Source organism: Haliotis rubra, unplaced genomic scaffold, assembly GCF_003918875.1.
Source record: "Haliotis rubra isolate DU_JTF1 unplaced genomic scaffold, ASM391887v1 Scf11, whole genome shotgun sequence".
Taxonomy (NCBI): Eukaryota; Metazoa; Mollusca; class Gastropoda; order Lepetellida; family Haliotidae; genus Haliotis; species Haliotis rubra.
In genome coordinates this window covers 3,813,603-3,836,159 of record NW_025765003.1, presented here as the reverse complement: position 1 = coordinate 3,836,159, position 22,557 = coordinate 3,813,603, and the positions used below count along the sequence as shown (strand labels likewise).

General features: G+C 41.5%; 1 protein-coding gene across 1 annotated transcript; it reads left to right on the top strand.

Annotated features, from left to right (window-relative positions):
- The first annotated feature begins 310 nt into the window (after window positions 1-310).
- LOC124284958 (ganglioside-induced differentiation-associated protein 1-like) lies at window positions 311-6,820 on the top strand. The gene is made up of 5 exons (XM_046721091.1): window positions 311-487; window positions 1,542-1,734; window positions 2,915-3,067; window positions 3,961-4,161; window positions 6,264-6,820. Exons 1-5 carry the CDS (start codon window positions 425-427, stop codon window positions 6,479-6,481), a joined length of 828 nt encoding a protein of 275 aa, XP_046577047.1. The 5' UTR covers window positions 311-424; the 3' UTR covers window positions 6,482-6,820.
- Window positions 6,821-22,557: the final 15,737 nt, after the last annotated feature.

Sequence of the window (22,557 nt, the reverse complement as noted above, 5' to 3'; positions counted from 1 at the left end):
CCGGGTCTTCGGCGTGACGGGTGAACGCTTTAACCACTAGGCTACCCCAGCGCCGCTCATTAATTTCGCCAAAACCCAACATTTATCAGATTCATCATATCATATTCAAATATATAGTTCATCTTACTTCAAATATTCACATTATAAACCATTATGCGTTGTTAGTAATGGGACATTATCTTGAAAATTTAAATTTAATCTTATACTTGAGACACTCAAAACAATATGCCCTGGAGCCTGCTGAATCATTGTGTGTCGGCGTGGGTAATATGGCCTTGACCTTGGGATGATAACATTCCGCTAGACGCCAGCGGATTCAGAGATATACTGTGTATGGTATCAGTGTCGAAACGGGTCGCAAGTAGTGCAGCCTTGTTCGTGACACGGCATTACTTACGCTTCCCTTTTAACTGGACTTTCCAAGATGGCGGCCCCAACCCCTCGCTTCACACTCTACATGTCGGGCACATCCTACTTCGCCCAGAAGGTGAGTCTCAGATACTGGTGAGGTCGTCTTGAAGGCGTTAAGTACACAAGGTGAGTCACTGGATAGTCGTCTTCGTCACCAACATCGTCACGACGACTATTGCATTGTCTGATCGTTGAAGCACACGTCTTGATAGTTGTCAATGTCGTCGAGGTACGATCATGCATGGAGACAGCTAATTAGGACATGATAGTCTTCTGTACAACCGTCGTTAGCTGTTTTAAACAACCAATGGTCACGGAGGAGATATGTTTGGAAAGACAGCCTGACCGGTATAAAACCGATCAAATTAGTCTTTCATGACGTAGAGTGCAACCCGGGTGACCCTGAAGTCTCAATTCACTGTGCGTTGGTAGTTCACACGGGCGTCCAGGAGACCCGATATCATGGGTTCGAATTCCATATGCACCCTGACTATGTTTCTTGGTTTGCCATCACCATTTCCATGCTGGAGCGTTCCATCCGTCCACATGTTTACACCTGCATCACGTCGGACTTTACTATGACATGAGTGAGTGAGTGAGTGAGTTGGGTTTTACGCCGCTTTTAGCAATATTCCAGCAATATCATGGCGGGGGACACCAGAAATGTGATTCACACATTGTACCCATATGCGGAATCGAACCCGGGTCTTCGGCGTGACGAGCGAACGCTTTAACCACTAGGCTACCAAACCGCCCCTACTTTGACATGAAGCTGACACGCTGTGATAATGTTTAATGCATACTCATTAAATCAGATCGTCGTGGATACTTTAACTGTAGGTCGCATCAGATGAACTGGCCTGTCAATTCTACACAAAGGAAGCCATGGTTCTTGATCCAATCAGAAGTCAGCTTCTTGGGACGATTCGGGTTCATTGAACTTTAGAAAAGAAAGTTGTAGCATTAATTAAAAAGGCTAGAGGTGTCCTCATACCAAAGCGAGTTATCAGGGATGAAGAATTTGAACTTTCGGTCACAGAGTAATAACAGGCTTTCCAATATAGATTCACCTAACTACGATGCTCATTCTGAGCCAGAATCTTACCCAATATATGTATCTCTCGAATCAGGCACTGATGGCACTTTTCGTGAAGAATGAACCATTTGCAGAAAAGTTGGTGGACCAAAACGTAAATGACAACTACGAGAGTTGGTACATGAAGCTGAACCCGCTAGGGAAGGTTCCAGTTTTGGAGGACCGGGGGAAGATCATTCCCGAATCTGACGACATCATCGACTACCTTGACAAGGAATTGCCTCAAGGTTGGTTATTTTACATCTCACGTTATACTTTGTCCATGGAGCAAGGGCGTCCTTTAATGTCATTGAACACTGTAGTATGTTATATATACGAGGACACGCAATCAACAACGCAAGTCAGGAGCCTGGCCGAATCAGGTCGCCTCTTTCATATTGTAACCTACACAATTTCATATACAATTACACACTCTTCAAAGAGAAGAATATGGTCTTATAATGATATCTTTAATAACTGAATTCTACACTCAACTTTCCTGAACGTAAGGTTTCTGGATTATCGCTCTTCCGACGCACAATCATAGCTTACTTGTTTTGTTACGCTCAGCAATATTCCGGCCTTATGACGGCAGTCTGTTAATTATCGAGTCTGGATCAGACAATCCAGTGATTGACATTCCGAAATGTGATCTTCTCAATTACAATACTACGATGTGCATACACTGAGTAAAAGCGAGTCTGAACATCCACTCCAGTTAGTCGCCTCTTTATAATATATTACTCAAGACCAATTCTAACAGGGTTCACCGGAACATCGGGATTTCAATTGGCCTACAGCAACCCATGCTTATCGTAAGAGGCGGCAAACGGGATTGGCTTGCCAGGCTCGCTGACTTGGTTGACACAGAGTGATCGATGCTCATGATGTTGATCACCGGATTGTCTGGTCCAGACTCGATTATTTACAGAACACAGCCATATAGCTGGAACATGCTGAGTGCGGCGCTAACCAACCAACCAACCAACAAAACGTAGGGACCTTGAATGACTGCTGACAAAGGCACGACATGTTAAGCCATCTTGTTATGGCCAGCGTTCAATGGTGCCGACGAAAAATCCCTCTCTCTCTTCCACATCCGGGGGCGGTAGGGTAGCCTAGTGGTTAAAGCGTTGGCTCGTCACGCCAAAGGCCCGGGCTCGATTCCCCACATGGGTACAATGTGTGAAGCCCATTTCTGGTGTCCCCAGCCGTGATACTGCTGGAATATTGCTGTCTGCTTCGTGAAACCATACTCACTCACTGATATATATCTGGAAAACTGTTTAGAGCGGTGTAAAAACCAACTCACTCACTATGACATCTGTGTCCACTTGCAAAGAGCGCTACGGCCAACTTAAGTCTATGTCTCTGTTGCGATCACAGGGGTTTGAATCACTGTTCTCACTCACTCACTCACTCACTCAGGACTACGCCTTGTGCCTGAACCGTCGACCGACCTCGGCCGGGAGGTGGCGCACTTCAGGAAGCTCCTGAATGTCAACGTGGTAATCATCATCTTCGGCCTCGCCTACAACCCCCACCTCTCCCCCGACTACACTGCCGCAAAGACACGGAAAGGTGAGCCCAACCCAAAATGTCAAGGTTAACAATATCAGATACTTTGAATAGAACTGAAACAGAACGAACTGATATTAAGTGATCCGCTTAACTAACTAGCGATTTTTCGCTTTTGTATTATACTGTTTTTAAAGCCAGTAGATGGATCTCTTTACATCCATACATTTGTAGGCTGGTGTTTAATGTTAACGCTTATGTTTTTCCGTTTTTCAATTTTGTTCTCGATTTTACATGAAATCAAAATCCTGACTCAAATGATCTTGGTTCGGTAGTATTTCACAGTATCGAAGCACTACCAAGTGATGATGATGATTTTAAGGGGGGTCACCCATTTTGTTCTTGGGAGCTAGGGGGGTCAGCAATTTTGTACACACGTACTGGGGTGGGGGGCAGCAACTTTGTACATAAAAATATGTTTAAAATTATGCTTAGAAATTATGGGAAGGGAAGGGGGGTCATTGGTTTTGTACATGACATGCAGGGGGGGGAATTCACATTGTGCATGCTTTTCCATAAAAATCATCAACCCCCCCACCCCCTAGCCATAAATTATTAACCGTCCCTAAATATCACACACATGGTCAGATCTAAGGGGGCTGTGGGGTAGCCTAGTGGTTAAAGCGTTCGCTCGTCACACCGAAGATGCGGGTTCGATATCTGTATAATACATACCAACATGATGAAACAGACCTTAACACGATGCATGTTAAGTCTCTTTATCAAATGTATTATCCACTCATTGTCATTTACTGTTCGATTGCAATCTTGATAACATTATCAAACACCTTTTAGTGATTCTGTCTTGGCACAATTAAATTCACATATCGGATAACGATTCGCACCTCTGTACCGCTTGTTTACCTTTAACCTTGAAATTTCGTTTTTGGATCCAGAGCTAGATGAGATTATCGATGGTAAAATCGCCAAGCTTGAGAGATATGCCAGTGAAAACCCGAATCTAAGAGACGCCTACCTCGCCAAGATTCCACCATTGCAGCAGAGGAAGGAATTGTGTAGTAACCCGGAAGTTGTTCAAAGGGCACTTGATGACCTTCAGACGACCTTAGATGAAGTCGAGGCTAAAGTGATAAAAGGTAGAGTGACATCTTATGAAGCGAGTTTTGTGAGAGAAGGTGTGGAAGGTCAGTAGTGGCACAGTCGCCCTAATGACGCCATTTGTCTCGGCGCTTATCTTAGAAACATATGGATTGCACCGAAGCGGTAAACGTCACCACGGGCGTTCCTCCCGTACCAAATTGACACGCCGTGGAATAACTGAAATATCATACGCTCCGATAACAAGACTCACTCACTCACATTCATTGTTTCATTGAATGTCGAGCTTGTAATGCTTATCAAAATACAGGAAAAAACTTAATCAGCTTCGGAAAGCATTGTTCGGCTTGGTGATACCCTTCTTTCTCATTAACCTGAACCCTCTTGTGTGGACAGGTAAACAATATACCAGCTAATACCATTCAAAACAAATGGTAAAATCAAAATGAAGGCCAGAACAAGGCTTTACTTCCAGACATACCAAGTCATTCTAGGCTTGATCGGTTTATTTGACTAATTTACGCTGAAGGGGTCGTTGTCGGCACGGGTACTACAGATATGTATACAGAAACGTACCTTGGCCATAATGAGAATACAGAAACGTACCCTAGGATTCCATTCCCATTGTGTCGTATTCTTGACCGGAACTGTCATACTGTTGTATTAGGTACATTTGATTGCGTTATGTAAGTAATGAGAATACACAGTAATGGATATTTCGCGATGCACTTGAATACCATTCGCAATCAGCTGAACGGGAACAACTACATACGGTTTCGGTTTTGGATTGCGGAATATGGACTCGTCCGCCTTTTAGGGTACCGGGTACGTTTCTGTATTTTGACTTTGTTTAGGGTACATATCTGTATACAGAAACGTACCTGGGGTACGTGTCTGTAGTACCTGTGCCGACAACGACCCCTTCAGCCTAATTTACCCTGTATTTGGGGTAGGACTACGTGTATATACCATTCGCATTGTTGACGCAACCCTTAGCTCAGGATAACATGGCTCAGGATGTCAGATAGTGGGAGTGATAACTCATGAACATATCTAAATATATCTCATGGTAAACCATATCTAATAACAGCTCTCCCAGCCCATTAGACTAACGCTTAGTCTCTGAATATATATAACGTTGATAGTAACAAACAAACCCATTAAAATTGAAAAGGAGCCCTAGGGAGACCAGAGATTCAGAACCTGAGGAAATCTAGACTTGCTTCATTTAAGTCTTCAGCATTGCAGGGAGGGCTAGGCAGTAGGGAAAATAATGTGGTTCAGGGACTGTGAGACAGACTACCAGTCCATCTGCATACATAGCTACATCTCTTCCCATGTCCCCTCTCTGCCCACAATCCCCCACAGTGGTGCTGCACAGCCACTGACCCGTGTATACCAACATTCCTGTGTGGCATGGCTCTGCTGCAATCAACCATCACAGAATCACGGACAGACCGGCGAACTCCGTAGGGTTCACACCAAGGCCGACATATGTGCCCATGTAATCTGGGCTTCTGTAACCTTATGCTTAGACTGATATTTTGTCCCTGAAATGAAATTAACTCATTTCAAAATATTATAACAAAAATATTCCAAATGGGACCCAGAACATTCCTATATTTTATACAGCTGAGGCAATCTAGACATTCCAAACTATTCAAGACTTGAGTAGGACTCCTATTTAATTCACGATCTATGCGCAGCTTCACTCGCTGACTAGACTAACGACTAGTCTCTGAAATGAACATATTTTACTGAAAACAGTTCATAGTAAAAGAAAATATAATTTAATGAAAAGGAGCCCTGAGACTTTCTTCATTTTCAGAAGCTGAGGAAATCTAGACTTGCCACATTTTCTAGACTTGCGTGGGCTTTCTTGGATATATTTCCTTCAGGGTCTGTACGACAGACTACTCGCTGACTTACTAGCTCTCTTATACGGAGCCTGAAACAAAAGAATCAGAAAAATACCCATGCAAGTCTTTAAAACTTTGGAAAGTCTACATTTCTCCAGGAATCTTTTTTCTAGGCTCCTTCCTATATTTTAATCAACGTCTAAATATTTTGATTACAGATCCTAACATTTAGTCGTGAACCAAATTGTATGAATTAACAGTGTTCCTCATTTGATGTCCAGGTTCCCCCGGTGAGACGTGGTTGCTGTCTAGCGACTTGACGGCGGCGGATATTTCTCTGGCTGTGCTTCTCCGACGTGTGTCACTGAGTGGCCTGGCCTCCCTCTACTTCTCCCCCACCCAGAGGCCGGCACTACACAAGTACTGGCTGCGTCTGCAGACCCTCCCCGCCTACTGCAGGCTGAGCGACATCGCCGTCAAGTACGGCGTCAAGGCATAGTCACTTGTACAACCAACATCATGGTATATACTACATAATACTACGTCATTGACAATACATTGCCTCGGCAGAGATACCCTTACGTAGTCACGATTACTTTGTGGAATTAGAGTTTCTGTTTGTACAGTAATCTCGAAATAAAGACATGATCATGGTAAAAGAGAAAATAAAGGGAGGAAAGTTAAAGAAAGGTGATTCCCCGGATGAAGGAGTAGGAATGTAGATCTACTCCAAAACGAAGTGCAGCAGCTGACGTCCATGAATTTCCCCCTGCCTGTGTATCACTTCTAAATGCCACTCGAAGATTTGGAATAAAACTGTTCTATAAAGAAACCCCAATCAATAAATATGGGTCATTTTAGAGAGATTGTCAAGTATCCTGAAGGAATGTACAGAAGCCGATCTTGGAGTACCAACCAAGCCAGCTGAGAGGAATACGGGTTCGAACTGGCAACAGCTAACAATGCAGGGTCCTGGGCCCCGTTCCTCAAGGCAATCGTAGCCGTAAGATGATCGTAACTCCCATACTTTAACATAGACTTACGACTGTCGTAGCGCTACGATCGCTTTGAGGAACGGGCCCCTGATCCACAAAGCATACCACGGTTTACGAATGTCTAGCGCTTTACGAATGTCTAGCGCTACCAACGCTTTGTGGATCGGGCCCCGATTTCTCGAAACAAACTTAAGTCTGAGTTTTGACTTAAGTTAGAGTTTTTACTCAAATTTGAGAAAACGCATTTCCCAGAATGAAATAAAACCGATATTAAACTCAAACATAGTAGACAATTTGTGTTTGGTGAATAGAATAATTAAGTTGTTTGGGCTTTTATATTTAAAAAATGCAGCTGAGATAAAAATCCAGCTGTTTCAAATTGTCAAACTCAGTTTGAAATTTGAGTAAAACTTAAGTATGTTTCGAGAAATCGGGGCCGGGACCCTGGACGAAGGACACAACTTAACGGCCAGGGTTCACAATACAATCAGCTATCAAAAACATATACACCACATGTAGATTCGTTACACATACTACATTAATCACGCTACAAATTCAAAAGTATACAACATAATGCAATTGTTCAATACTCTACACATCACCCCAGTGGGCGTTCATACAATCTACATTCGATAATAAGTCACAAAACATCGTAGTGTTAATCAGTATTAAATAAACAATCCTAAACAGTAATACAGAATGTAGGAGACATAATAAAGGATGCCTCGTTCAACATCAACCTGAAGGAAGTGCCTAGGTGGTAACATATAGTTTAGGTATTTACAATAGATTAACGTTAACACAGAGTAGCAATGGTAACGATTTGTCAAAGTAGAAGAAAGTAAAGTTTCTTACCTGAGAAAATAAACGAGGAGTTTATTACACACCAGTCACAGGATGATTTGTGACTGTGTCGTCCCTATTTTATAGATATTCCAGTTATCATAGATAAACGCATTTACTGATAAAACTGGCGATAAAGTTGTTGTTGTGAACTTCAGTTGCTTTATCTAAATCATACTGCCAAATTTGACTGACAACACGGTGCCTAATACGCACTGAAGTTACTCTATCTTGACGGGACCGCCTCCGTAGTGTAGTGGTTAAAGCATCCGCCCGGAGAGCGTAAGGTCGCGGGTTCGATCCCCGGCCGCGTCATACCAAAAGACGTTAAAATATGGTACTTGTTGGTCCCTGCCTGGCGCTCGGCATTAATGGGTACAACAAGGACTGGTCGGAGTCAGTATAATGTGTCTGAGTGGGGTATTCATGCTTCACTGCGGCATGGTATCTCAGTGGGCTAGCACTATAAAACCAGCTTAAGTCTGAAAGTCTATGAGCGAAATATTCTCAAGCACGACGTTAAACCCAATTTCACCTCACCTCACCTATCTTGACGGGATTATAGGATAATTTTGATAAACGTATTGAAGACATCGGTGTTGATGGGTGAAGTTCACAGTGAATTAGATTAATTTAGCTTGTTGCTATCTGCCGACACAAGACAAGATTCAGTGTTCGCGGTTGGAAAAAAGCTTTACCTTCCTAAAACGCATTGCCCTTGAAATCTTGCGTGTGCATGAAAGGGGGTCCGGGAATAGCCCACAGTAAAGTTTTGAAATTTCCTTGCATTTCAGAGCATTTTATCATCATTCGCAAGTCAAATAAGCTGAGAGAAACAGTTGTTTCCTTGGGGAAAATACGTTTTTCGGTTACCTGTTGTGTTTCACGAACCAGGTTCACATGTCCACAAGTCACTGTTATTATTTTGAAGAAGGATCAACTAAACTTTCACCCATTCTACGTGTTTTACAGTTTCACAAAGAATTTGGGGAGGTGTGGCATACAACACGTGACTAGAAAATCTCCGAACTGCAAATAACACAAACACAAACACACACAAACATATCTATCAAAACAGCATACCAAAACAGGAACGCTGCCATAGAGACACTGAAACAAATATACCCAATGAAGTTCATATAGTGCAGTGGCTAAGGGTGAAAATAGATACTTGGCGGACTAAAGCATGAAACTTTGCAAAGTGCTGGGGGAATGTCATGATAAAACATATTTTTAGGGGTGCACGATTTTTGGGGACCATTTTCCGAAAAATCCAAGATGGCCGCCAAAAATCAAGGATTTCCAAATTTAACGCTATATGACTTTACCACGCTAAATTATAGAAGTGCCAGGAACATCATGATAAACATATTTTTGGGGTGTGCCCGATTTTGGGGGCCCATTTCCGAAAAATCCAAGATGGCCACCGGAAATCAAGTCTAGAATATTCGGCAAGTCTAGATCACTGAAAGTGAAGAAAGTCTCTGCGCTCCCTTTTACTGTAGTTTATCAGCATGATTTATAAATCTTTTTTCCCTATAAAATATGTTTATTTCAGGAACGCATATGCCTGTCTAAGTTCGTCGTTTGAAATGTGAGATAAATGATTACGACTGCCAAGTCGGTCTCGTCAAGTTTATCTCCCCGTTACTGTTTATGTTTGCCTTGAAGTCGAAGATGCGGAACTAGGTGCAGAGTGACTGGTCGTTCTGATCGCGCTGACATAGACATTTCAACGATCAGGCCATGAACAGTTTACACTAACCTCGTCATTTAAGCTCTTAATGTAATGCAGAGGCAATGTCTGGGCAGAGGTTAGTTCGGGTCAGCAAGGAACAAGGAACATACACCATATGTCAACGTCTGTGTTCAGGGTCAGCTACAGGCTGTTTACAGGCCCTTAAATAAAGCCAGTATTCTGTTTCTCGTGCAAACTATTTCACTGGCAGGGTTGAAAGGAAGGGATGGTATTATTAGACTTTCACAAGTCTCTAAAGTAAAATTTAATAGTTTAAATGATAATTTCTAAACAATAATAAATAACAGACTGTACTGTCCTCTTATCTAGACTTCGAAGGATAAAGTTACTATAGATCCATGGACTCAGTACAGTATTTAGACAAACAACTAGTCTCTGAAATGAACATATTTTTAATGAAAAACGTTCATAGTTAAAAAAAATATATATATATGATGAAAAGGAGCCCTGAGACTTTCTTAATTTTCAGAGACCCTGAAGCTGAGGAAATCTAGACTTGCCACATTTTCTAGACTTGCATGGGCTTTCTTGGATATATTTGCTCCAGGGTCTGTACGACAGACTATACAGCATTCAGTACAGCCTTTGAGCAAGGCTAGGTATGGATGGTCATCCTACAGTATCCAGCACCTCTTTCACAATGTTAAGCTTCCGTGGCCCACTGACCATGGCTCGGTGCTCATGATTATAAGCTGCTGTTATTTCATTTATATTGACAGAATAAATAAGAATTGGATATACTACTTTAACTCAACTCGGGAAATATACAAGCATGCCCATACCCCATGCTAAAACTTATATCCCGCATACGATGCTTGCGCGAAATTAACAGACTCCTTTGACGTTTAATGGAAGAAACAGGGAACGTTTGATGTTAAGTGTTTTTTACACCCTAAGCGGTAACCTGACGGGTTCCATGATGAGATTCAACACATACAAATAGAAATGAGAACGTATATAAAACTCCTGGGGACGAACAGCTAATTTTGCTCTTTGAAAACATAATAATACAAGAATTAATTAGAAATCTAATATAGCTGCTAATTAAAGAAAACTCTGACATGCATCTAAGATGAAATAAATATTCAACAAACGATGTTGTTTTATATTGCCCATATCTTAAACTCATTTCTTTGCAAAATATATAAAAATAATTGTTTATTAGAAACTTTACTCAGAAATAAATACCAGTATGGCCGCAAACAATCAACTTATATAAAATTGTTAGAGAAAAAACTGTCAATATATAATGTAAATTCTGCTATGTCTTTACATGAGAATTCCCAAACAAACGAATCATGAAAAAGCTATGCGAGAAAGCTTATGAAAACTTTGGTCCCCAAAACAAAGGATTCGATATGGGGTCAGTAAGCGACATATCTCAACTTGTGGTATGGTACATAGAGAAAAGTGTGCGAAAATATGAGTGAGTGAGTGAGTATGAATTCACGCAGCTTTCAGCAACTGAGCAATATTCCAGCAATATCACGTTGGGGGACACCCGAAATGGGCATCACACATTGTACCCATGTGAGGAATCGAACCAGAGTCTTCAGCGTGACGAGCGGACGCGTTAATCGTTAGGCTACCCACGCCGCCCCGCGATAATATGAAGCCTTGGTTCATTGACATCTATATACATGTACGTCGTTGGAATTGTGGTTTCGGGGGAAATTGCTGCTAAAATTATATTAAATCAATTAATTTTGAATTATCTTCCCATAGTCATTGTGGCTATAGTCTTTTGATTGTAGTGGTATCTGGTTATCAACAGTCTACACATAATATGAATTATATCTGAACTGAAACAGGTTTCTGGTTATTGAGTTGTCTTTGGTACATAAATCGGCAGCTTTATGCTAATACGATTACAGTAGGGCTTCCAGCCTTTCGGCTTGGAGTCCTAATTAAAACAGTAGAGACAACAAAAACAAAACATTTTTCATGACAAGACGTTGTTTACATTCCTTTTCGTGATCGATACCCACCGCCATTTCGGTCAACCACCAACATTATGATTAGGTAGAAGGGGATTTGAAAGTCCATAAAAACCCTGCTCGCTTTAAAAGGCCATGAAAACTCACAAACAAATGTCCCGACATCGCTGCAGTCCAAGCACAGACAGTTGGGCACGACGCTCATCAAACATGATGAAATCCATGTCAGAACACGCACAATTAAGCAAAACATACATAAAACACCGTGTCAAGGCCACAACGGTCAATTTGTCCTCACAAGCTGGCGTCGACCGTCGTGAAATCATGAAACTGACCAGTCACAGAATCTGTCGTGTCATACAATGCCGGCTTGTCTTCAACATCAAACACTGTCATGCTCAGCAATAACGTTGTATTAGCAGGGTAATTCCCAGTCAATCTACAGGTGCGTGTTGAGAACATCATAGATCCAGTTTGTCATGTGGCTTCATGTAAATAAACAGAAGCATGGAGACTGTCAACAACAACATTGGCAAATTGACGTTAGAGACGAGTTACCGGGATGAGGATAAAGTTCAGAAACATCCTACGGGCATTGGAGAGGCACTTATGTTTAATTTGCATTAGGTACGAGGGTCATAGCTAACTAACTAATACGACTCTCAAACAATGAATGAATAAATGGATGGGTGGATGAATCAATGAGTGAATTGATGGTGGGTGGGTGGGTGGGTGGGTGGATGAATGAATGAATGAATGAATGAATGAATGAATGAATGAGTGAGTGAGTGAGTGAGTGAGTGAGTGAGTGAGTGAGTGAGTGAGTGAGTGAGTGAGTGAGTGAGTGAGTGAGTGATCGAGTGAGTGAGTGAGTGGGTGGGAGGGTGGATGAATGGATGAATGAATGAATGAATGAATGAATACTAATTATTAAAACGCGAGTGTCGGGGAATCAGGTCGATTGGCAAGGGTTGACAATACCAACCCACACAAAACACCTGAGAAAATAAACGAACACTTTATTACACAGCAGTCACAGGATGATTTGTGACTGTGTGTCGTCCCTTTTATACCTTTTCCAGTTATCAAAGATAAACGCATTTACTGATAAAACTGACGATAAAGTTGTTGTGAACTTCAGTTTCTTTATCGAGATCCTGTTGCTTACCTCGACTGACGATAGGGTGCCAACTGCAAACTAAGGTTTCTCTATCTTGACAGGATTACATAATACGTTTGATAAACATATTGATGCCAACAATGTTGATTGGTGAAGTTCACAGCGATATAGATTAGTATATCTGTATCTGCCGACACAATACAAGATACTGGTCTCGGACGTTCGTTATCAATGTGACCCTTGGCAAGGTTTAAGATTATGGAATGTGGTCAGTTAGTCTGTAACATTTCCAGTTTTCAATAACATGTACTGACATAAATATTTAAAAAACTCTGTGCGTTTCCCCTATTTTAACGTGACTGCTGAAGTTTGTAAAAAATGTCACCAATTCAATATAAGATGTGATTGCTATTTTCCACGCAGCCTCCTACCGTGACAACATGTTGATATGGTTATAAAAGATAGTTTAACAATGGTTCACATACCGGGGTTGTGATGTTTAGATAATAATGGTTCACATGCCGTGGTTCACATACCGTGCTTGTAATTCTAGGATAATAATGGTCCACATACCGTGGTTCGCATACCGTCCTTGTGATTTTAAGATAATAATGGTTCACATACCGTGGTTCACATACCGTGATTGTTATGTTTATATAACACAGGTTCACATACCGTGCTTGTAATTCTAGGATAATAATGGTCCACATACCGTGGTTCACATACCGTCCTTGTGATTTTAAGATAATAATGGTTCACATACCGTGGTTCACATACCGTGATTGTACTTCTAGGATAATAATGGTTCACATACCGTGGTTCACATACAGTGCCTGTGGTTCTAGGATAATAATGGTTCACATACAGTGATTGTGATTCTGGGATAATAATGGTTCACATACCTTGTGATTCTAGGATAATAATGGTCCACATACCGTGGTTTACATACCGTGCCAGTGGTTCTAGGATAATAATGGTTCACAAACAGTGATTGTGATTCTGGGATAATAATGGTTCACATACCGTGGTTCACATACCGTGCCTGTGGTTCTAGGACAATAGTGGTTCACATACCGTGCTTGTAATTCTAGGATAATAAGGGTTCACATACCGTGGTTTACATACCGTGCCAGTGGTTCTAGGATAATAATGGTTCACACACCGTGAACACATTAATACCACATCAATTCCAGTTTGCTACAATCAAAAATCTCGGTTGAGTCTCAACCACGCTAATGGTTGATATCAAGAGCAAGAAACGAGTCCGAGTACGCACGTCACATACTGTAATTACCTGCTCTTCGTGGAATCTGTTCTGAGCGGAATATCCACAGCGTCGTAGGACTGGGTGATGAGATATCAGTTGTGTTCGCCAAAGTAATATATGAATGATAGCGACGAGAAACCCAACTTATGTCCTTACGTTTATGAGCCAAGGTGATTAATGACATCTGTTACAAATATGGGCTCGTGAGTGATTATATATGTCAGCTACACAAAGAAAGACATAGCGTTTAGACGTAACCACGATTTAAGTAACTGGAATACATAAACCTTGAGGAAAACAATGACATTCCCAGATTAACAGAGAAAGAGAGAAAGCTCTGTTGAATAATACAGAGTTCACCACAAGACATGTTGCTGCCGACATGACATTTCACCCACCACATGACATGCCACTACCGACATGACATGATTTCACCCTCACATGCATGGATTCCTCATCACATGTAGATTCGTTACACATACTACATTAATCACGATACAAATTCAAAAGTATACAACATAATGCAATTGTTCAATACCCTACACATCACCCCAGGGGCGTTCATACAATCTACATTCGATAATAAGTCACAAAACATCGTAGTGTTAATCAGTATTAAATAAACAATTCTAAACAGTAATACAGAATGTAGAAGACATATAATACAGGATGCCTCGTTCCACATCAACCTGAAGGAAGTGCCTAGGGTGGTAACATATGGTTTAGGTATTTACAATAGATTAACGTTAACACAGAATGGCAATGGTAACGATTTAGTCAAAGTAGAAGAAAGTAAAGTTTCTTACCTGAGAAAATAAACGAGGAGTTTATTACACACCAGTCACAGGATGATTTGTGACTGTGTCGTCCCTATTTTATAGATATTCCAGTTATCATAGATAAACGCATTTACTGATAAAACTGGCGATAAAGTTGTTGTTGTGAACTTCAGTTGCTTTATCTAAATCATACTGCCAAATTTGACTGACAACACGGTGCCTAATACGCACTTAAGTTACTCTATCTTCACGGGACCGCCTCCGTGGTGTAGTGGTTAAAGCATCCGCCCGGAGAGCGTAAGGTCGCGGGTTCGATCCCCGGCCGCGTCATACCAAAAGACGTTAAAATATGGTACTTGTTGGTCCCTGCCTGGCGCTCGGCATTAATGGGTACAACAAGGACTGGTCGGCTCGGAGTCAGAATAATGTGTCTGAGTAGGGTATTCATGCTTCACTGCGGCATGGTATCTCAGTGGGCTAGCACTATAAAACCAGCTTAAGTCTGAAAGTCTATGAGCGAAATATTCTCAAGCACGACGTTAAACCCAATTTCACCTCACCTCACCTATCTTGACGGGATTATAGGATAATTTTGATAAACGTATTGAAGACATCGGTGTTGATGGGTGAAGTTCACAGTGAATTAGATTAATTTAGCGTGTTGCTATCTGCCGACACAAGACAAGATTCAGTGTTCGCGGTTGGAAAAAAGCTTTACCTTCCTAAAACGCATTGCCCTTGAAATCTTGCGTGTGCATGAAAGGGGGTCCGGGAATAGCCCACAGTAAAGTTTTGAAATTTCCTTGCATTTCAGAGCATTTTATCATCATTCGCAAGTCAAATTAGCTGAGAGAAACAGTTGTTTCCTTGGGGAAAATACGTTTTTCGGTTACCTATTGTGTTTCACGAACCAGGTTCACATGTCCACAAGTCACTGTTATTGTTTGGAAGAAGGATCAACTTAACTTTCACCCATTCTACGTGTTTTACAGTTTCTTAAAGAATTTGGGGAGGTGTGGCATACAACACGTGACTCGAAAATTTCCGAACTGCAAATAACACAAACACACACAAACACATCTATCAAAACAGCATACCAAAACAGGAACGCTGTCATAGAGACACTGAAACAAATCTACCCAATGAAGTCCATATAGTGCAGTGGCTGAGGGTGAAAATAAATACTTGGCGGAATAAAGCATGAAACTTTGCAAAGTGCTGGGGGAATTTCAGGATAAAACATATTTTGGGGGGTGCCCGATATTTTGGGACCATTTTCCGAAAAATCCAAGATGGCCGCCAAAAATCAAGGATTTCCAAATTTAACACTATATGACTTTACCCCGCTGGATTATAGCAGTGCCAGGAACATCATGATAAAACATATTTTTGGGGTGTGCCCGATTTTTGGGGCCCATTTCCGAAAAATCCAAGATGGCCACCGGAAATCAAGTCTAGAATATTCGGCAAGTCTAGATCACTGAAAGTGAAGAAAGTCTCTGCGCTCCCCTTTTACTGTAGTTTATCAGCATGATTTATAAATCTTTTTTCCCTATAAAATATGTTTATTTCAGGAACGCATTTGCCTGTCTCAGTTCGTCGTTTGAAATGTGAGATAAATGATTACGACTGCCAAGTCGGTCTCGTCAAGTTTATCTCACCGTTACTGTTTATGTTTGCCTTGAAGTCGAAGATGCGGAACTAGGTGCAGAGTGACTGGTCGTTCTGATCGCGCTGACATAGACATTTCAACGATCAGGCCATGAACAGTTTACACTAACCTCGCTCTTAATGTAATGCAGAGGCAATGTCTGGGCAGAGGTTATTTCGGGTCAGCAAGGAACAAGGAACATACACCATATGTCAACGTCTGTGTTCAGGGTCAGCTACAGGCTGTTTACAGGCCTTTAAATAAAGCCAGTATTCTGTTTCTCGTGCAAACTATTTCACTGGCAGGGTTGAAAGGAAGGGGAGGGTATTATTAGACTTTCACAAGTCTCTAAAGTAAAATTTAATAGTTTAAATGATAATTTCTAAACAATAATAAATAACAGACTGTACTGTCCTCTTATCTAGACTTCGAAGGATAAAATTACTATAGATCCATGGACTCAGTACAGTATTTAGACTAACAACTAGTCTCTGAAATGAACATATTTTAATGAAAAACGTTCATAGTTAAAAAAATATATCATATGATGAAAAGGAGCCCTGAGACTTTCTTAATTTTCAGAGACCCTGAAGCTGAGGAAATCTAGACTTGCCACATTTTCTAGACTTGCGTGGGCTTTCTTGGATATATTTGCTTCAGGGTCTGTACGACAGACTATACAGCATTCAGTACAGCCTTTGAGCAAGGCTAGGTATGGATGGTCAGCCTGCAGTATCCAGCACCTCTCTCACAATGTTAAGCTTCCGTGGCCCACTGACCATGGCTCGGTGCTCATGATTATAAGCTGCTGTTATTTCATTTATATTGACAGAATAAATAAGAATTGGATATACTACTTTAACTCAACTCGGGAAATATACAAACATGCCCATACCCCATGCTAAAACTTATATCCCGCATACGATGCTTGCGCGAAATTAACAGACTCCTTTGACGTTTAATGGAAGAAACAGGGAACGTTTGATGTTAAGTGTTTTTTACACCCTAAGCGGTAACCTGACGGGTTCCATGATGAGATTCAACACATACAAATAGAAATGAGAACGTATATAAAACTCCTGGGGACGAACAGCTAATTTTGCTCTTTGAAAACATAATAATACAAGAATTAATTAGAAATCTAATATAGCTGCTAATTAAAGAAAACTCTGACATGCATCTAAGATGAAATAAATATTCAACAAACGATGTTGTTTTATATTGCCCATATCTTAAACTCATTTCTTTGCAAAATATATAAAAATAATTGTTTATTAGAAACTTTACTCAGAAATAAATACCAGTATGGCCGCAAACAATCAACTTATATAAAATTGTTAGAGAAAAACTGTCAATATATAATGTAAATTCTGCTATGTCTTTACATGAGAATTCCCCAAGCAAACGAATCATGAAAAAGCTATGCGAGAAAGCTTATGAAAACTTTGGTCCCCAAAACAAAGGATTCGATATGGGGTCAGTAAGCGACATATCTCAACTTGTGGTATGGTACATAGAGAAAAGTGTGCGAAAATATGAGTGAGTGAGTGAGTATGAATTCACGCAGCTTTCAGCAACTGAGCAATATTCCAGCAATATCACGTTGGGGGACACCCGAAATGGGCATCACACATTGTACCCATGTGAGGAATCGAACCAGAGTCTTCAGCGTGACGAGCGGACGCGTTAATCGTTAGGCTACCCACGCCGCCCCGCGATAATATGAAGCCTTGGTTCATTGACATCTATATACATGTACGTCGTTGGAATTGTGGTTTCGGGGGAAATTGCTGCTAAAATTATATTAAATCAATTAATTTTGAATTATCTTCCCATAGTCATTGTGGCTATAGTCTTTTGATTGTAGTGGTATCTGGTTATCAACAGTCTACACATAATATGAATTATATCTGAACTGAAACAGGTTTCTGGTTATTGAGTTGTCTTTGGTACATAAATCGGCAGCTTTATGCTAATACGATTACAGTAGGGCTTCCAGCCTTTCGGCTTGGAGTCCTAATTAAAACAGTAGAGACAACAAAACAAAACATTTTCATGACAAGACGTTGTTTACATTCCTTTTCGTGATCGATACCCACCGCCATTTCGGTCAACCACCAACATTATGATTAGGTAGAAGGGTTTGAAAGTCCATAAAACCCTGCTCGCTTTAAAGGCCATGAAAACTCACAAACAAATGTCCCGACATCGCTGCAGTCCAAGCACAGACAGTTGGGCACGACGCTCATCAAACATAATGAAATCCATGTCAGAACACGCACAATTAAGCAAAACATACATAAAACACCGTGTCAAGGCCACAACGGTCAATTTGTCCTCACAAGCTGGCGTCGACCGTCGTGAAATCATGAAACTGACCAGTCACAGAATCCGTCGTGTCATACAATGCCGGCTTGTCTTCAACATCAAACACTGTCATGCTCAGCAATAACGTTGTATTAGCAGGGTAATTCCCAGTCAATCTACAGGTGCGTGTTGAGAACATCATAGATCCAGTTTGTCATGTGGCTTCATGTAAATAAACAGAAGCATGGAGACTGTCAACAACAACATTGGCAAATTGACGTTAGAGACGAGTTACCGGGATGAGAATAAAGTTCAGAAACATCCTACGGACATTGGAGAGGCATTAATGTTTAATTTGCAGTAGGTACGAGGGTAACAGCTAACTAACTAATACGACTCTCAAACAATGAATGAATGGATGGATGGGTGGATGAATGAATGAGTGAATTGATGGTGGGTGGATGAATGAATGAATGAGTGAGTGAGTGAGTGAGTGAGTGAGTGAGTGAGTGAGTGAGTGAGTGATCGAGTGATCGAGTGAGTGAGTGAGTGGGTGGGAGGGTGGATGAATGAATGAATGAATGAATGAATGAATGAATACTAATTATTTAAACGCGAGTGTCGGGGAATCAGGTCGATCGGCAAGGGTTGACAATACCAACCCACACAAAACACCTGAGAAAATAAACGAACACTTCATTACACAGCAGTCACAGGGTGATTTGTGACTGTGTGTCGTCCCTTTTATACCTATTCTAGTTATCAAATATAAACGCATTTACTGATGAAACTGACGATAAAGTTGTTGTGAACTTCAGTTTCTTTATCGAGATCCTGTTGCTTACCTCGACTGACGATAGGGTGCCAACTGCAAACTGAGGTTTCTTGACAGGATTACATAATACGTTTGATAAACATATTGATGCCAACGATGTTGATTGGTGAAGTTCACAGCGATATACATTAGTAGATCTCTATCTGCCGACACAATACAAGATACTGGTCTCGGACGTTCGTTATCAATGTGACCCTTAGCAAGGTTTAAGATTATGGAATGTGGTCAGTTAGTCTGTAACATTTCCAGTTTTCAATAACATGTACTGTCATAAATATTTAAAAAACTCTGTGCGTTTCCCCCATTTTAATATGACTGCTGAAATTCGTAAAAAATGTCACCAATTCAATATAATATGTGATTGCTATTTTCCATGCAGCCTCCTACCGTGACAACATGTTGATATGGTTATAAAAGATAGTTTAACAATGGTTCACATACCGGTGTTGTGATGTTTAGATAACAATGGTTCACATGCCGTCGTTCACATACCGTGCTTGTAATTCTAGGATAATAATGGTCCACATACCGTGGTTCGCATACCGTCCTTGTGATTTTAAGATAATAATGGTTCACATACCGTGGTTCACATACCGTGATTGTACTTCTAGGATAATAATGGTTCACATACCGTGGTTCACATACAGTGCCTGTGGTTCTAGGATAATAATGGTTCACATACCTTGTGATTCTAGGATAATAATGGTCCACATACCGTGGTTTACATACCGTGCCAGTGGTTCTAGGATAATAATAGTTCACATACAGTGATTGTGATTCTGGGATAATAATGGTTCACATACCGTGGTTCACATACCGTGCCTGTGGTTCTAGGGCAATAGTGGTTCACATACCGTGCTTGTAATTCTAGGATAATAATGGTTCACATACCGTGTTTCAGATACCGTGCCTGTGGTTCTAGGACAATAGTGGTTCACATATCGTGGTTCACATACCGTGCTTGTAATTCTAGGACAATAATGGTTCACATACCGTGGTTCAGATACCGTGCCTGTGGTTCTAGGACAATAGTGGTTCACATACCGTGCTTGTAATTCTAGGATAATAATGGTTCACATACCGTGGTTCACATACCGTGATATGGTTCTAGGACAATAGTGGTTCATATACCGTGGTTCACATACCGTGCTTGTAATTCTAGGATAATAATGGTCCACATACCGTGGTTTACATACCGTGCCAGTGGTTCTAGGATAATAATGGTTCACATACCGTGATTGTCATTCTGGGATAATAATGGTCCACATACCGTGGTTTACATACCGTGCCAGTGGTTCTAGGATAATAATGGTTCACATACCGTGAACACATTAATACCACATCAATTCCAGTTTGCTACAATCAAAAATCTCGGTTGAGTCTCAACCACGCTAATGGTTGATATCAAGAGCAACAAACGAGGCCGAGTACGCACGTCACATACTGTAATGACCTGCTCTTCGTGGAATCTGTTCTGAGCGGAATATCCACAGCGTCGTAGGACTGGGTGATGAGATATCAGTTGTGTTGGCCAAAGTAATATATGAATGATAGCGACGAGAAACCCAACTTATGTCCTTACGTTTATGAACCAAGGTGATTAATGACATCTGTTACAAATATGGGCTCGTGAGTGATTATATATGTCAGCTTACACAAAGAAAGACATAGCGTTTAGACGTAACCACGATTTAAGTAACTGGAATACATAAACCTTGAGGAAAACGTTGACATTCCCAGATTAACAGAGAAAGAGAGAAAGCTCTGTTGAATAATACAGAGTTCACCACAAGACATGTTGCTGCCGACATGACATTTCACCCACCACATGACATGCCACTACCGACATGACATGATTTCACCCTCACATGCATGGATTCCTCAACCCGTGGAGATCCGGGTTAAAATTGGTCTTCAGTAACCCATGCTTGTCGTAAGAACCAACCAACGGGATCGGGTGATCAGGCTCGCTGACTTGGTTGACACATGTCATCGTATCCCAATTGCGTAGATCGATGATCATGCTTTGGATCAATGGACTGTCTGGTCCCGACTCGATTATTTACGGACCGCCGTATTGCTGACTGCGGCGTTAAACGACAAATCGTATTTTTTTTAAATCACAGACATGTCCCTTAGATAAGATGGAGATATATCTACATAAATGTAACAACACGCGTCTGTAATTTATCATTATATAGACACAGTTTTTTATTCAGACTAAGTGAAATATTTAATTCGTCTTAATCTTTCCCGACATACTTTGTCGAGCCTGACTTAGATTGGTCTTCAGCAAACCAGCCTTGTCGTAAGAGGCGACTAACGGGATCAGGTGTTACGCCTGGCAAGTCAAAGAGGCGACTAACGGGATCAGGTGTTAAGCCTGGCAAGTCAAAGAGGCGACTAACGGGATCAGGTGTTACGCCTGGCAAGTCAAAGAGGCGACTAACGGGATCAGGTGTTAAGCCTGGCAAGTCAAAGAGGCGACTTACGGGATCAGGTGTTAAGCCTGGCAAGTCAAAGAGGCGACTAACGGGATCAGGTGTTAAGCCTGGCAAGTCAAAGAGGCGACTAACGGGATCAGGTGTTACGCCTGGCAAGTCAAAGAGGCGACTAATGGGATCAGGTGTTACGCCTGGCAAGTCAAAGAGGCGACTAACGGGATCAGGTGTTACGCCTGGCAAGTCAAAGAGGCGACTAACGGGATCAGGTGTTACGCCTGGCAAGTCAAAGAGGCGACTAACGGGATCAGGTGTTACGCCTGGCAAGTCAAAGAGGCGACTAACGGGATCAGGTGTTACGCCTGGCAAGTCAAAGAGGCGACTAACGGGATCAGGTGTTAAGCCTGGCAAGTCAAAGAGGCGACTAACGGGATCAGGTGTTAAGCCTGGCAAGTCAAAGAGGCGACTAACGGGATCAGGTGTTACGCCTGGCAAGTCAAAGAGGCGACTAACGGGATCAGGTGTTACGCCTGGCAAGTCAAAGAGGCGACTAACGGGATCAGGTGTTACGCCTGGCAAGTCAAAGAGGCGACTAACGGGATCAGGTGTTACGCCTGGCAAGTCAAAGAGGCGACTAACGG

Excerpts from the sequence above, each read along its gene's own strand:
- LOC124284958 (XM_046721091.1), top strand. The coding sequence starts at position 425 with ATGGCGGCCCCAACCCCTCGCTTCACACTCTACATGTCGGGCACATCC. Across the intron at positions 488-1,541 it reads CATCCTACTTCGCCCAGAAG|GCACTGATGGCACTTTTCGT; the intron begins GTGAGTCTCAGA and ends CTCTCGAATCAG. Across the intron at positions 4,162-6,263 it reads CGAGGCTAAAGTGATAAAAG|GTTCCCCCGGTGAGACGTGG; the intron begins GTAGAGTGACAT and ends TTTGATGTCCAG.